The following is a 16,081-nucleotide window of genomic DNA, read 5'->3' as shown; positions in this document are numbered from 1 at the left end:
AAAGTAAAGCTCACTGGTCTATAATTACCAAGGTTTTCTCTACTCTCCTCCTTGAACAAGGGGACAACATTTGCTATCCTCCAGTCTTCTGGCACTATATTCCTATAGACAATGGCAATCTAAAGATCAAAGCCAAAGCATCTGCAGTCTCCTCCCTGGCTTTCCAGAGAATTCTCGAATAAATCCCATCCGGCCCAGGGGATGTACTGATTTTTGCACTTTCCAGAATTGCTAACACATCCTCCTTGTGAACCTCAATCTTGTCTAGTCTAGTCGCCTGTATCTCAGTATTCTTCTCTACAACATTATCTTTTTCCAGTGTGGATCTAATTGAAGCTTACAGAATACTGAATGGCCTAGACAGAGTGGGTGTTGGGAAGTTGTTTCCATTGGGAGGAGAGACGAGGACCCAAGGACACAGCCTCAGAGTAAAGGAAGACCTTTTAGAACAGAGATAAGGAGAAGCTCCTTCAGCAAGAAAGTGATGAATCTATGGAATTCCTTGCCACTGAAGGCTGTGGAGGCCAGGCCATTGAGTATATTTAAGATTGAGGTTTTTCCTTGAGTATCAAGGCTTATGGGGAGAAAGCAGCAGAATGGGATTGAGAAACTTATAAGCTATGATTGAATGACAGAGCAGATTGAATGGGCTGAATGGCTTAATTTCTGTTCCTAAAGTCAATGAAAATGCCAATAAAAGTTGTATTCCTGGCTTCTTTTCATAAAAATGTGACTGATGTCAATCCACAAACAGTTGTTGGCTTCAAGTGCACATCTGTGTTGAACTTGATCACATTTCCAATGTAAACCTTTTAGCAAGAATCACAGCAAAGTAATCAGTGTCTGGTTTATTCTTTCTTTTTCCTATCAACCAGGGGTACTGAAGCTGTGATTAGTTATCCAATAGAACTTGAAAATTAAGTCTGGAACCTTTTGACCTCTGTATTTCTGTATACTTCATGGTTGAACATTTATGAACATTACATGTAAGAACTTGTCAGCAGCAGTAGTAGAAAGACCATATGTTTATAAAATAAACAATGCAGTTGACATTCTGGAACAAAAAAAATTTAGTCATGTCTTTTTAAGAATTGTTTTGCAGTTTGAAAAATATAAAAGCAAGGCTAGCTTGTTATTTTCTTCACCTCTTTCTAAAACCAAAAGTCCAGAAAAATCAGTGTTGTTCATGTATGTCTTCTACATATAGGTGAAAGTTAACATACTAGGTGAAGTCGTGGACCAGGGAAGCACTAATTTGAGAATTGACCAAGCATCATTCAGTCCCCATGCTGCCATCTATGCAATACGCCCTGATGTTCGATGTGTTGTACATATACACACACCAGCAGCTGCTGCTGTAAGTGACCATTTATTTTGCATTTTTTTGTGTTCTAAATTTTGGAGGATTTATTTCATGCAATTCAGGAAAATTTCTCATTCCCCTATTTATCCCACCTCAATTCCCTGTCACTTACAGGTTTCTACCATGAAGTGTGGTATTCTGCCAATATCCCAGGAAGCTATGGTTGTAGGCAGTGTCGCATATTATGATTATCAGGGTTCACTCGATGAAGAGAGTGACCGAATTCAGCTCCAAAAGTGTTTAGGTACAGCTTGCAAGGTAAGATTGCAATAGTCATTACAGTGTTCAAGGTGGAAAATTTACATTTTTTACTTTATCCCTTCCCTTTCTCTCCCAAACTTCCTATTTCTCCCACCTTGGTTGTGTTACATACTAAAAACAAATTTTTAAACATCAATTGGAAGGAGCATCGAGGGTGGCAAAGACAAAGAATAAACTTTGGGTGGGGACCTCAATTTCCATCACAAAGAGTGGTTCGATAATATTGAATGAATTGGTGGAGGCATAAAGGACGTAACTTCTAAACTGGGTCTGACACATATGGTGAGGAAACCGCCGAGGTGATCCAAATTGACCTTCTCCTTATCAGTCTGCCTGTTAGAGATGCGTCTGTCAATGACAGTATTGGTAGGAGTGCATATCACACAGTCTTTGAGATGAAGTCCCACCTTCTCATCAAGGATACTGTCCATCATGTCATATCACACTAGCTCCATGCTAAATGGGATAGGTATCAAACAGATCTAGCAAATCAAAAATGCTTATCTATGAAGTGCTATGCGCCCTTTGGAAAAGTAACATCATATTCAAACACAATCTGTAACTTCATTTCCCAACAAATATCTAACCTACTTGCAAACTGGGGACTAGGTGTAGCTCACTGTAGAATGCAGGGAGACTTACCTAAGAATGAGGTCCTAGCTGGTAAAGCTGTGACACAGGAAAACTTGCATGCCAAACAGCAGAAGCAATATACAGTAGAAAGAGCTGATCCCAAAATCAAAGATAAGATTTAAACTGTGCAATCCTACCACATGCAGTTATGAATGGTGGTGATCAAATAACTAACTACTGGTAGAGGCTCCATAAATATGCCCACCCTCAATAATGTGGGAGCTGAGCATTGCAAAGGCAATTGGCCTTGACAGCATTCTAGTACTTGAACTGAAAATTTTAAAACTGCCCATGCCCCTCACCAAGCTGTTCCAGTATATTCATAGTTGGCATCTACCCAGTAATGTGGAAAATTGCCCATGTCTGTCCTGTCCACAAAAAGCAGGACAAATCCAACCTAGTTACTTGTGACATTATATCAGATTATTGAGGTTGAAGGTCAGTCATCACAAGGGTTTAAATACCTTCACAAAACTTAGCAGAGTAAACTTAAAAGTTATCACTGTGAAATTCAAAAGCAAAGTATCTGCAGATGCTGGAATTCTGAAATAAAAATAATAACTGCTGGAAATGCTCAGCAAGTCAGGCAGCATCTGCAGAGAGGAAATTTTTCAATAACCTTTCGCAAGTGCTGAGAAATACTAAAAGTACAATCAGTTTTTGGCAAAAAGAACAAAAGGAAAGTCTTTGACAGAGTGGATGATGAAAGAAATTAAATGAAAAAAGAATTGATGTTGCAGATTATATCAAGTAGTAATGGGAGCTAGTAAAGAAACGAAAGTAGAGTCTGGAGAAGATGTGAATGGCAGAATGATGAATAGCTACAGTCCAAAAGGAATAACCGAAATAAGAATAAAAGATTTGGAGGTGGGAAAATTATAGTCTGAAATTGGATTTTCTGTTGCATCTACAGTAACTAACAGAGGATTAATTTGCAGGGTTATGTAACAAAAGCTAGGATGTGGACCAAATTTGGACCTTTCAATGATGCATGGAGGTGGCACAGTGGTTAGCACTGCTGCCTCACAGCACCAGAGACCCAGGTTCAATTCCTGCCTCGGGCAACTGTCTGTGTGAAGCTTGCACATTATCCCCGTGTCTGCATGGGTTTCCTCCAGGTGCTCCGGTTTCCTCCCACAGTCCAAAATGTACAGGTTAGGTGAATTGGCCATGCTAAATTGCCCGTTGTGTTAGGTGAGGGGGTAAATGTAGAGGAATGGGTCTGGATGGGTTGCTCTTCAGAGGGTCGGTGTGGACTTGTTGGGCCGAAAGGCCTGTTTCCACACTGTAGGGGATCTAATCTAATCTAATCACTTGGCCAACTAATCTTCATACTGTATGATTCATTTAATGACATAATCGTCTCAGTTGTGATGCTCCACTAACCTCGCTATCGAGCCTCCTCACTAATAGTTACTTGGATGATATAAATGGCAAAGCTTTGCATCTTCAGTACCTTCAGGAGAGAAGAAAGAGAAGGGAAAGGAAAGAAAAAGTTTTGTAACAAAAGTAAATAGAAAAAAAAAATTTAAATTGGCCATTGACTTAAACCAAAGCTTAAATATTTATTTGTTTTCTATCATATCTAATCTTGATTTTATTTTCAGGTATTGGTTCTGAGAAACCATGGTGTAGTGGCACTTGGTGAGACCATAGAGGAAGCTTTTCACTATATCTACACCGTTCAGTTGGCTTGTGAAATCCAGGTAACATTAAAAATAATATACAACTGATGCCAATCATTTATATTATGAATAGCAATTGCATTCAAACCTGTTTTACACTTGGAAAATCTGGTTCCTACTTTTAAATGTAATGATCAAGTTTTAGAAATGTTTTTCATATCAAAGTTGATCTTAACAGAATAGGTAACTTTTAAAATGTTTTAATTAACCCATACTGTGTATTGTTTTTAGAGTATTTTGGATATATACACAATTACATTTCACTTTCCAATATCTGGTCTGTGTATAGTTCCATATTTTTACCAAAGGTCACAGAAGAAGTATTGTCCTAAGCTTTCTAAAGACAGAGGGCAAAAATAAACTTTGGTTTCCATTGATTTTTTTTTTTACTTTTTTTTAGTGGTATGTGGGTATCACTGGCTGGACAGCGTTTGTCCATCCCTAGTTGCCCTTCAGAAGGTGGTGGTGAGCTGCCTTCTTGAACTGCTGCAGTCCACCTGCTGTCACTTGACCCACAATGCCCTTAAGGAGAGAATTCCAGGTTTTGACCCAGTGACAGTGATATATTTCCAACTCAGGATGGTGAGTGGCTTGGAGGGGAACTTGAAGGTGCTGGTGCTCCTATATATCTGTTGTACTTGTCCTTCTAGATGGAAGTGGTTTTGTGTTTGGAAGGTGCTGGCTGAGGATCTTTGAATTTCTGCAGAGCATCTTGTACGCACTGCCACTACTGAGCGTCACTGGTGGAGAGAGTGGTGCTCTTGGATGTGGTGCCAATCAAGTGGGTTGCTCTGTTCTGGATGTTGTCAAGTTCTGTAGTGTTGTTGGAGCCGCCCCCATCCAGGCAAGTGGGTAGTATTCCATCACACTCCTGACTTGTGCCATGTGGGTGGTGGACTGGCTTTTGGAAATCAGGTGGTGAGTTACTTGCCACAGTGTTTCTAGCCTCTGACCTGTTCATGTGATGAGTCCTGTTAAGTTTCTCATCAATGATAACTCCCAGGATGTTGATAGTGGAGGATTCAGTTACCATCGAATGTCAAGGGGACCAGATCATGTTGCATTTGGGCACGGATTACTTCAGTGTCTGAGGAGTTTTGAATTTTTCTGCCTGTGCCTCTAACTGATTGATATCCGGTTGTATCCTCTGTCAATTCTCCTCACTATCCGCAACTCCTCCAATCTTGGTGTCATCCGCAAATTGACTAATTAGACCAGCTGTGTTTTCCACCAAATCATTGGACCAGATGAAGGTGGGAATAGGGTGAAAATTATAAGCTTGAAGTGAAAGTGGGGAATATTCCATCACACTCATGGTTTGTGCCTTGTAGATGGTTGATACACTTTCAGGAGTGAGAAAGTGAGTTACTCACTACAGTATTCCTTGCCCTTGACCTGTTCTTATCACCACTGTATTTATATGCCAGTTGAGTTTCTGGTCAATGGTTAACCCCCCCCCCCCCCCCCCCCCCCCCTTCCCAGAATGTTGATAGTGGAGGCTTCATTGATGGTAATACTATTGAATGTCAAGGGACGACAGATTGTCTCTTATTGATGATGGTCATTGCCTGGCATTTCCATGGTGCGAATGTTACTTGCCACTTGTCAGCCCAAGCCCAGATATTGTCCAGATCTCGTTGCATTTGAACATGGACTGCTTCAGTATCAGAGGATTCATGAATGGCGCTGAATATTGTGCAGTCATAGTGAACATGATTGCTTATGACCTTATGATGGAGGGAAGGTCTTTGATGAAACAACTGAAGATGGTTGGACCTAGGACATGACCCTGAGGAACCCCTGCAGAGATGTCCTGGAACTGAGATGACCGACCTCCCATAACCAGATTCCAAGTGTTAGGTATGACTCTAACCACCTGAGATTTTGCCCCTGATATCCCTTGATTTCAGTTTTGCTCGGGCTCCTTAATGCCACCACCCCTGTCGAATGTAGCCTTGATGTCAAGAGCTGTCACTCTCTCCTCACCTCTAGAATTTTGCTCTTTGTCCATGTTTGAACCAAGGCTGGAATGAAGTCAGGAGCTGAGTGGCCCTGGCAGAACCCAAACTGGGCGTCACTAAGCAGATTATTGCTGAGCAGGTGCTGCTTAACAGCACTGCTGATGACCCCTTCCATTGCTTTACTGATGATGGAGAGTGAATTGATGGGGCACTAATTGGCCAGGTTGGGTTACTATCTCGTGAGCTATGCTCAGCACCTATACCTCAATTCTATACCATTTCAATGACTGCTTGTTTATCTTGAAGCTAATGGTATGTAGTTTGATAGCTGTTTGAATGGTAATTCCAAACCTCTCATCATATAAATTGCAAGTCCAATTTCCACATTCCTTTCTCTGCCATCAATTATTTAGATATCTCAAATCCCAAAGTTCTTGTCACCTCGAAGTTCACCCTATTCATTGCTTTCCATTTCAGCCATCTAACACAGATATTTATAATTGTAAATTGCAACCACTCATTTGTCATTCCTACACTCATTTCCACACTCATTCTTGTTCACAGGTATCTTTACAGTCCTGTCTCACTTCTAAAACAAATCTAGCCCTATATTTCATTCAGCATGTTCCACTGTCAATAGTAGCACATTTAGTGATCACATGTCTAAACTCTGAAATTCTTTTCCTAAATGTTTACACTTTTCAAAGTTAGGTAAAATCAATGTTTTCACCGTGTCTTTGATAACTGTGCTGTTCCAACTGTTATCAGAAAACATGTGTTTCATCACTTTGTAAACTGGAAACTGTTGCAAGAAAGCATGTGTTTGTGACGGTTATGGTCTTCTCCCTTGGCCATGCTTAGAGGGATGCCTTTCACAATACAAGGAATTGCTATCATTGCTGCACCAGGCTGGAGTATATGAAACCAATGTGTCTGATCATGAAACTTTTGGAAATCTTTGTAAAGGTAGAAAATGAGAAAGGGGAGCATGCATTAAATAATCCACGTAAGAGAGGGAATAATGTACGAATGTCAATGTTTATATCACTTGTGAATCCCTGTAGAAAGAGTTTTTCCTTCAAATTCAACCCACTCATAGTACTTAGTCATAACTGGCCGAGACTTGACACAATCCATTGAAGTGCTTTTTCAGTAAAATTGGTTCAGATGTTTTCAGTTCGATAGGAGTTCAGTTGTATGAATTTAATTTTAAAACTATTAATAAAGAGCTTATTAGAGTAAGTAATCATTTTGCAATTTTTATATTTCTATAAATTATTATTTACAAATCATTTTCAATAAGCAACACTACATATGTTGAACTTAAATGTGCATTGAATATTTATTCTATGAATGGTGCTGTATTACATTGTTGAATATATATATAACACAGTCAAAGTGTGATGCTGGGAAAGCACAGCCAGTCAAGCAGTATCCAAGGAGCAGAAGAGTTGACATTTCGAGCATACGCCCTTCATCAGGAATGTGGGGGTGACCCAAGGGGACTGAAAGATAAATGGGAAGGGGGTGGGGGGAGGTAAACCCCATCTTTTCCCATTTACCTTTCAGCCCTCTTGGGCCACCCCCACATTCTTGATGAAGAGAACATGCTCGAAATGTCAACTCTTCTGCTCCTTGGATGCTGCCTACCTGGCTGTGCTTTCCCAGCGCCACATTTTTTGACTCTGATGTCCAGCATCTGCAAGCCTCACTTTCTCCTGTGTATATAACACATCACATGCACAATGCTGCAAAATGTCTGTGTAATTACAACATGCTACTTGTACAGCGAAAATATTTTTTGGAATGATTTTCAAAATATTGCTTCTATTGATCCATATTATTCTTTTAAAACCTGGAAGTGATCTATGTGCTTTTAACAAAGTGATTTATTTGTAGGTGAGAGCCCTGGCAAGTGCAGGTAGTGTGGATAACTTGCTGCTACTGGATTTGGAAAAATTCAAGCCTTACACTCACAAGGTGGCCATTGATGGAGTTAATATGGGAGTCGCACAGAAGTGGAGAGTTGGAGAACAGGAATTTGAAGCTATGATGAGAATGTTGGACAATTTGGTGTGTATATTTTCAGGATCCTGATTTTTTGCTTTCAAACCTCTCCAAGCCTCACATAACAGTACTCTACTACAGATAACAGAGTGCTAGTGAGTAAAGCTTTACTTTTGAATTGAGATTCCAAACCATTTACATCTTGTAGGATTTAATTTACAAGGAAAGACTTCAGCCTTGATATAGCGATGATACTCCTTGTCCCCGAGTGAGGAGATTTTGGGTTTCAGCCCCACTCCAGGACTTGTCAGCATTATCTGGTCAGCCATTTCCGTGCAGAAATGAAGGGGTTCTGCAGTGTTGAGATTCCATCTTTTGGATTAGATATTAAACCATAAGAAATAGGAACAAAGGTAGGTCCCTTGAGCCTGCTCTGCACTCAATAAGATCATGGCTGAACCTGCATTCCTCACATACAAGTTCAAATAGCTATAAAAGAACCATTGACATTCTTTGAAGTGCAGGCATGTTTTCCCAGTGTACCACTTGTTAATTTTATGATTTTATTTAATTGTATGCAGTTAGTGTGCATTTGCTTTAACTCCTTACATATAAATAGATACAGACAAAAACTATGGTTTCAAAGGACTTTTGCAGTGATAGTCTTCCAACCTCTGAGCCAGAAGGTCCGGGTTCAAGTACCATCTGCCGTGAAGGTGTGTCATAACCTATCTGAACATGACTGGCAGCTTAATGTGCCAGGGTACAGATGTTTTAAGGAGGACAGATTTAATGGAAGGAGGGGAGGGGATGTTGCACCTTTGATCAAGGAGAGTATCACACCAGTAATCAGAGATGAAATAACTGATTATCCAGTGAGACTTTGTGGGTGGAGCTACGAAATAAGAAGGGATGGTGACGTTATTGGGATTGTACTTTGGGCCCCCAGATAGTCAATAGGAATTAGAGGAACAAATGCAGAGAAACTGGGTAGACTTGCAGGATCAATAGGGTTGTCATAGTCGGGGATTTTAATTTTCCTAATGTATACTGGGACTGTCAGAGCGTTAAGGACTTGGATGGGATGGAATTTAAGGTTTCCTCAAGCTGTATGTAGAGGGCCCTACTCAGGAAGGGACATAATTCTTGGGAAATAGAGCAGGACAGGTGATGGAGGTGACAGTGGGTGCGTACTTTGGGATTCATGACCAGAATTCCATTAATTTTAAAATAATTATAGTTCAAGTTCTAAATTGGAGCGAGGTTTGATGGAATTAGACAGCAGCTTGCAGGGGTCGATTGGAGTAGTTTGTTTACAGTTATAGGGACATCTGGGAAGTGAGAGGCCTTTAAAAGTGACATAGCTAGTGTTCAAGGTCTTTGTTTCTGAGAGGGTGAAGGGCAAGGTTGGCAGGAATAGGGAACCCTGGATGATGAGATATTGAGGCTTTAATAAGAAAAGAAGAGGTGTGGCTCAGGTAAAGGCAGCTGGGATCAAGGGAATTCCTGGAGGTATGCAGGGAATACAGGAGTTTACTGAAGAAGGAAATGAGGCGGGCGAAATGGGGGCACAGGATAGTCTTGGCTGAGAAGATTAAGATAGGGTAAATAGACAAGGTCTTTTCCCTGGGGTGGGAGGGTCCAGAACTAGAGAGCATACATTTATGGTGAGAGGGGAAAGACATAAAAGGGACCTGAGGGGCAACTTTTTCACACAGAGGGTAGTGCAATGAGTTGCCAGAGGAAGTGGTGGAGGTTGGTACAATTACAGCATTTAAAAAAGCATCTGGATGAGTATATGAATAGGCAGGGATTAGAGGGATATGGGCCAAGTGCTGGCAAATGGGACTAGATTAGGTTGGGATTTTGCGTAGACTTGAACAAGTTGGACTGAAGGGTCTGTTTCCATGCTGTACATTCCAAAGAGGTATTTTAAGTATATCAAAGGAAAAAGAATGACTAGAGAGAGAGAATAGGGCCCCTCAAGGACCAAAGTGGACATATATGTGTAGAACCGCAGGAGATGGGCGAGGTTCTCAATGAATATTTCCCCTCTGTATTTACCATGGAGAAAGCCATGAAAACTTGGGAAGTTAGTGGTGATATCTTGGGGACAGTCCATATCACAGTAGAGCAGGAGGTGTTGGATGAATTAGAATGTATGAAAGTCTTAGGTCCTGACCAGATATATCCAAGAACACTGCAAGAAGCTAGAGAAGTAATTGCATGCACACTGGCTGATATTTTTGCATCATTATTAGCCATGAGTAAGGTCCCGGAAGACTGGAGGGTAGCGAATATTGTGCCATTTTTCAAGAAGGGCTGCAAAGAAAAGCCTGAGATCTATAGACCAGTAAGCCTAACATCTGTGGTGGGTAAGTTACTTGAGAAGATTCTGAGGGAAACAAAAGACATTGGTTTAGAAAGACAGGGTTTGATCAGGAGTAGTCAGCATGTCTTGGTGAGTGGGCGATCATGCCTCACAAATTTGTTAGAGTTCTTTGATAAAGTCACCAGGAAGGTTGACAAGGGCAAGGTGATGGACGTTGTCTATATGGATTTCAGTAAGGCCTTTGAAAAGGTTCTACATGTTAGGTTGCTCTGAAAGGTTAGATCGAATGGAATCTAAGGTGAGCTGGCAAATTGGATACAAAATTGTAGGGAGAAGAGTGTAATAGTGGAAGGATGCTTGTCGACTGGAGGCCTGTGACTAGTGGAGTGCCTCAGGTCAGTGCTGGACTCATCATTGTTTGTTTGTTTCTTTGTTTGTTATCTATATCAATGATTTGGATGAGAATGTATAAAGCATGATTAGTAAGTTCACACATGACACTAAAAATAGGCGGTATCATGGATAGTGAGGAAGGTTATCAGAAACTACAACAGGGCATTGATCAGCTGGGAAAGTGATCAAATGAAGTTTAATATACATAAATGTGAGGTCTTGCATTTTGAAAAGTTAAATCAAGGTAGGAGTTTCATGGTGACTGGTAGGGCTTTAGGGAGTGTACTGGAACAGAGGGACCTTGGAATTCAGGTGCACAGCTCCCTGAAAGTGGCGTCACAGGTAGACATGGCAGTAAAGACACACTGGCCTTCATCAGTTGGGGCATAGAATACAGAAGTTGGGAAGTTACTTTGCAATTATACAGGACATTGGTGATGCTGCACGTGGAGTACTGTGTTCAGTTTTGGTCACCTTGTTAAAGAAAGGGTGTGATTAAACTGGAAAGAATGCAGAAGAAATTTACAAAGATGTTGCCAGGACTCCGTAGTCTGAGTTATAGGGAGAGAATGGACAAGCCAAGACCTTTTTTAGACCATAGGAGACTGAGGGGGGACCTTCTTATAGAGATGTATAAGATCATGAGAGGCATGGATAGGGTAAATGCGTTCTGTCTTTTTCTCCGGGTTGGGGAATAGAGGGTTAGTGGGGAAAAAATAAAAGGAAGTCTGAGGGGCAATGTTTTTTACACACAGGGTGGTCACATGTGAAATGACCTGCCAGCGGAAGTGGTTGAGGCAGGTATATTAAACATTTAAAAGGCATTTGGATAAATATGTGGATAAGAAAGGATTAGAAGGATATGGGATGGAAATGTGTTGCTGGAGAAGCGCAGCAGGTCAGGCAGCATCTAGGAAACAGGAGAATCGACGTTTCGGGCATTAGCCTCCTGAAGAAGGGCTAATGCCCGAAACGCGATTCTCCTGTTCCCTAGATGCTGCCTGACCTGCTGCGCTTCTCCAGCAACACATTTCCATCTCTGATCTCCAGCATCTGCAGACCTCATTTTCTCTTCTTAGAAGGATATGGGCCAAGTGCAGGGAAATGGGATTAGCATGGATGGACATTTTGGTCAGCATGGACCAGTTTGGGCCAAAGGGCCTGTCGTCTTGCTAAGACTCTACAACTCTTAACAGGTTGATTAAAAATAATCAAAACTGTGGTAAAGGAGGTAAAAAATAGGGACCAGGCGTAGACCAGCCCTTGAGCATACTTGACCATTCTATGAGATTATAGATTTTAGGCCATGCGCAGTTCAGCTATTTTCTGATCTGCCCTATTGATCAAAAACTTCTCTGAATCAGCCTTGAATATACTCAATGGCCCAACCTCCACAGCCCATTAGAGAAGATCATTCCAAATCCTAACAAGGGCTTCTTGTGGCACAGTGGTGGTGTCCCTCCCTTTTACAGTCAAGAGACCTGGGTTCATATCCCTATGTAAAATCTAGGAACAGGTTGATTAGGAAAATTTCCAAAAACTATGGACACTCAGAAGAAATCCATTATCTCCAACTTGAATGGGAAGCCCCTTCATTTTAAAGTGTACTAGTTGGTTCTAGACTCCCCATGGGAAGAAATATCCTCTTAGTATCTACCGCACCAAGCCCTTTCAGAATTTTATATCTTCCATAAAGGTCATCTCATTTTTCTAAATTCAATGAGTATCGACCCAATCTGCTCAAACATTTTTTTCAGTCAGATCCCTCAGAACACTGTCTTTCTCCATCCTTTGTTGAAGTGGTGTTACCTTTTATAGCTTTCCAAACCAGCGGGGCCTTCCCAGAGTCTAGAAAATTTTGGAAGATTACAAGTAAATATATCTACAATCTCTGCAGCCATTAATTTATTTTAAGACCCAAGCATAGGGTTTGCTGAAGTGAGATTGTGAGCTGAAATCTTGAGTTTGTGAGCTCCTCAACATCAATGAACTCCCTTGCCCGCCACTATATGATAGAATCCCTACAATGTGGAAACCGGCTCTTCAGCCTAGTAAGTCCACACTGACCCTCTGAAGAGTAACCCACCCAGACCCATTCCCTTATTACTCTACGTTTGCTCCTGACTAATGCACCTAACCTACACATCTCAGTACACTATGGGCAATTCACCTAACCTACACCTCTTTGGTTTGTGGGAGGAAACTGGAGCACCCAGAGGAAACTCTCTCAGACACTGAGAGAATGTGCAGACTCCACACTGACAGTTGCCTGAGGCTGGAATCGAACCCAGATCCCTGGTACTGTGAGGCAGCAGTGCTAACCACTGAATCAATGTCGCCCTTCAGCCACTGCTCACCAAGGGGTCACAACAATTTCGAAGCCTCAAAATGGGTTCATAAAAGGAGAAGGTTTGGGAAGCACTGCCAACAAGTCCAGGGGATTTGTCAGCCTTTAAATCTGTTTGTACTCCCATTTCATTTCTGTAGCGTTCATGATTATTTTGCCTTCATCACAGTACCTCTTGATTTTGCACTGTTCCTGTGGTTTTTTTTTGTATCAACCATTGTGAAGGTAGTTACAAAATAATTGTTTAAAGCTTCTGCTATTTCCTGGTTTCTCATTACTAATTCCCTAATCTCATCCTCTAAGGGACCAATGTTTATTTTAGCTTTTTTTATCCTTGTACAAGTTTTCACTCTGTTTTTATATTTGTTGCTAGTTTTCTCACATTCCAGGTTCATTCTTTTTATTTTATTACTCATTCATATGATCTCATTGAAGGGTGTAGTAGTCTCAATGGGCTGAATGGCCAACTTCTGCTCCCATGCCTTATGGTCTAAGGAAAAAATTTTGAAACTCTCAAACTTCTGGCCTGCCACTAATCTTGTGAAGATTTTGTGTGCTTTTTGTTTCAATTTGATGGCACTTCTAACCTTGAGTTATTCATAGATAGCAGCATTTATTGCCCATCCCTATTTGCCCTTGAAGGTGGTGGTGAGCTGCTCTCTTGAATTACTGCAACCCTTGTGAAGAAGACTGAACCATAATGCTGACAAATAGAATTCTGACTCTAAAGGAATGGACATGATATCTCACCTTCTCATTAGGCAGCTTATTGAGATCAAAGTTGATTTGCTGCTGCTCTGGTTTGATGGGCTTTGAAACAGCTGCTAAGTTCAATGCATGGTCTGCAAACTCTGGCACAGATGAGGAAGGTAATGCTTGAAATGTTGGATGTGTAAGTTGTTTGGAGATTTGTATACAGTCCAATGACTTTGTCTCTCGATGTACTTGGTGCCCTCTGACATGTCTTCTCAAATTTGATCAGTCACTACTACAGCATCCTATGAATTGGCAAGTATGTTCGTTCTCTTCAGGGGTGCTCTGTGGACATCCCTGAAGAGCTCCAAGCAGAGCAATTGCCTTGAGAATTTGGTGTCAGGCATGTAAGCCACAGCTGCAGCTCACAGGAGCTGTTTTTGAATTAAGTCATATTACCTTGGGAGAGGATACTGTTATTAAATCGCCTTGTTACCATGTTTGGAGAATCATGTGAACACTCTATTAGTGATACTACTTCAGTACACTTACCCTTTTCTGAGTTCAAAATTGGCCAACAATCATACATTAACCAATACCACCCAAAAGAGATTAACTAGTTAATTATCTCATTAACAGGACAGAGGTGCAAACATTTGTCTTCACAGTAGTATACTTAAAAATGTTATCTCGTTCGAGACCCCTTCCTTCTCTTTAATTAAACATTTGCTCATCCTGTCCCACCAGCACACCACCATTCTATCTTTTCTGTACTGTCCCTATCAAATGTCGTTCCATCTTTCTGACATCAGCAAGCTTATCCCCAGCATAAGCTATTCTATCCTTTGTATTCTATCTCCTGGAGGCCACAGTTATTAGCTTGGTTGAGGGTTTCACTTGAGGATTACAGTTTGATTTTCAGGACAGCTTTTCTCATTCTCACTTCCTTATTAGTTGATGTAGTCATGTTAGTAATATTGCTTTCTGCATTTGTGTTGACGTATAGAATTTCAACTTGTATAGAAACAGAAACAATGTCCTTAATTATCAACCCCATTAAATTTTATGTCACCACACACAAGGAAAGCATTAATTTCCAAGATACCACAGACTTAAGTTGGCTGAAAACAACAGGTTAAGTTCAGAGCTTTTTTTCAAAGCAACTGACATGTACTTTGAACACACTGTGGACACACTTTCTGCAAACCGATAAGGTCACAGTTTGTGCATTACGATTGAATATTCACAAAAGTTGGAGTGTTTTAACCAGGCCAGTTCTACATGCCACTTAATTTCAGATCTTGGTCTCATAATTAAACTTAATAATTGACAATATTTATTACAATAGGGTCCCCTACAGTCTTCTGGACATATGTGGCCTTAAATTAATTCATTCGTTCATTTGCAAGTGATTTTTTAACTCGGTAAAGTCAGGTTTTCCTAGCTTGTAATTAGGTGAGGGTTCTGTCATGGACTGTATTGAATCTGTTCTTTCTTCTTTGAAACCTCCTCTCCCTCTGGCCACCTTGTAGCCTCCCCTCTCGTGAGTTGCCATCACCACCCAATCCCCTTACAATCTCAGCGTGCCCTAGTAAAGCTACCAGCAGGAAGTACAGGAGAACACCAGCCTATGATAGGAAGAGTAGCTTCTCACCTTTTCCCTGCCATTCTAATCATGGGGTGACTTTTCTCTGATCGCCCAAGATTGAATTTTGCTGGGAGAGTTGAGATTTCTGGGCAGGGGCTCACTATGTATTTTGAGTCTTGTGTAGCAATCTGAGGAAGGCAATGGCCAAGTGGAATTATCGCTGGACTGTTAATCCAGAGACCCAGGTAATATTCTGGGGACCCGGGTTCAAATCTGCCACAGCAGGTGATAGAATTTGAATTCAATAAAAATCTGGAATGAGGAGTCTGATGATCATGAAACCATTGTTGACTCTTGGAAAAACCCATCTGGTTGACTAATGTCCTTGAGGGAAGGAAACTTTCATCCTTGCCTGTTCTGGCCTACATGTGACTAAATAAATGTTGGCCTCATCCTGTGAATGATTTTTTTTTGTTAAAATCACTTCTCTTAAATTATTTTCATGGCATATATTCGGAGAAACACTCAGGACCTTACTCCAGATCACTTGTATCAGATGGAACAAAAATTGTACTCTTGAAGACTGCAGTAATGTTTTATGGTATCTAATTAGTCCACTAGTGCTGAACAGAGCTCGACAGACCCTTAGACATCAACAACATGATTTTTAGATACGCAAATTGCATATTATTGTCACTGACTTCAGGAATTTTCTGTATGCAAATTGCTTCTTATGTTCAAGTACGAAAAACATCAACCCATTTTCATCAAAGGATTCATTTTCGAATGGATTAGAGTTCATAAACATCACCCCTAAC

General features: G+C 40.9%; 1 protein-coding gene across 5 annotated transcripts in view; it reads left to right on the top strand.

Moving 5' to 3' along the window:
* add3a (adducin 3 (gamma) a) overlaps positions 1-16,081 on the top strand; it is a 272,718-nt gene that overhangs the window by 217,067 nt on the left and 39,570 nt on the right. For all 5 annotated transcript variants that reach the window (XM_043713108.2, XM_043713114.2, XM_043713107.2 and 2 more), the window contains 4 exons: positions 1,208-1,357; positions 1,478-1,621; positions 3,865-3,963; positions 7,803-7,976. In XM_043713108.2, coding sequence (XP_043569043.2) covers positions 1,208-1,357; positions 1,478-1,621; positions 3,865-3,963; positions 7,803-7,976 — 567 coding nt within the window. The remainder of the gene's footprint in view (positions 1-1,207; positions 1,358-1,477; positions 1,622-3,864; positions 3,964-7,802; positions 7,977-16,081) is intronic.

Source organism: Chiloscyllium plagiosum, unplaced genomic scaffold (genome assembly GCF_037043375.1).
Source record: "Chiloscyllium plagiosum isolate Xiang-an unplaced genomic scaffold, Cpla_swu_hap1 HiC_scaffold_22, whole genome shotgun sequence".
NCBI lineage: Eukaryota > Metazoa > Chordata > Chondrichthyes > Orectolobiformes > Hemiscylliidae > Chiloscyllium > Chiloscyllium plagiosum.
This window is presented reverse-complemented; position numbering and strand designations above follow the sequence as displayed.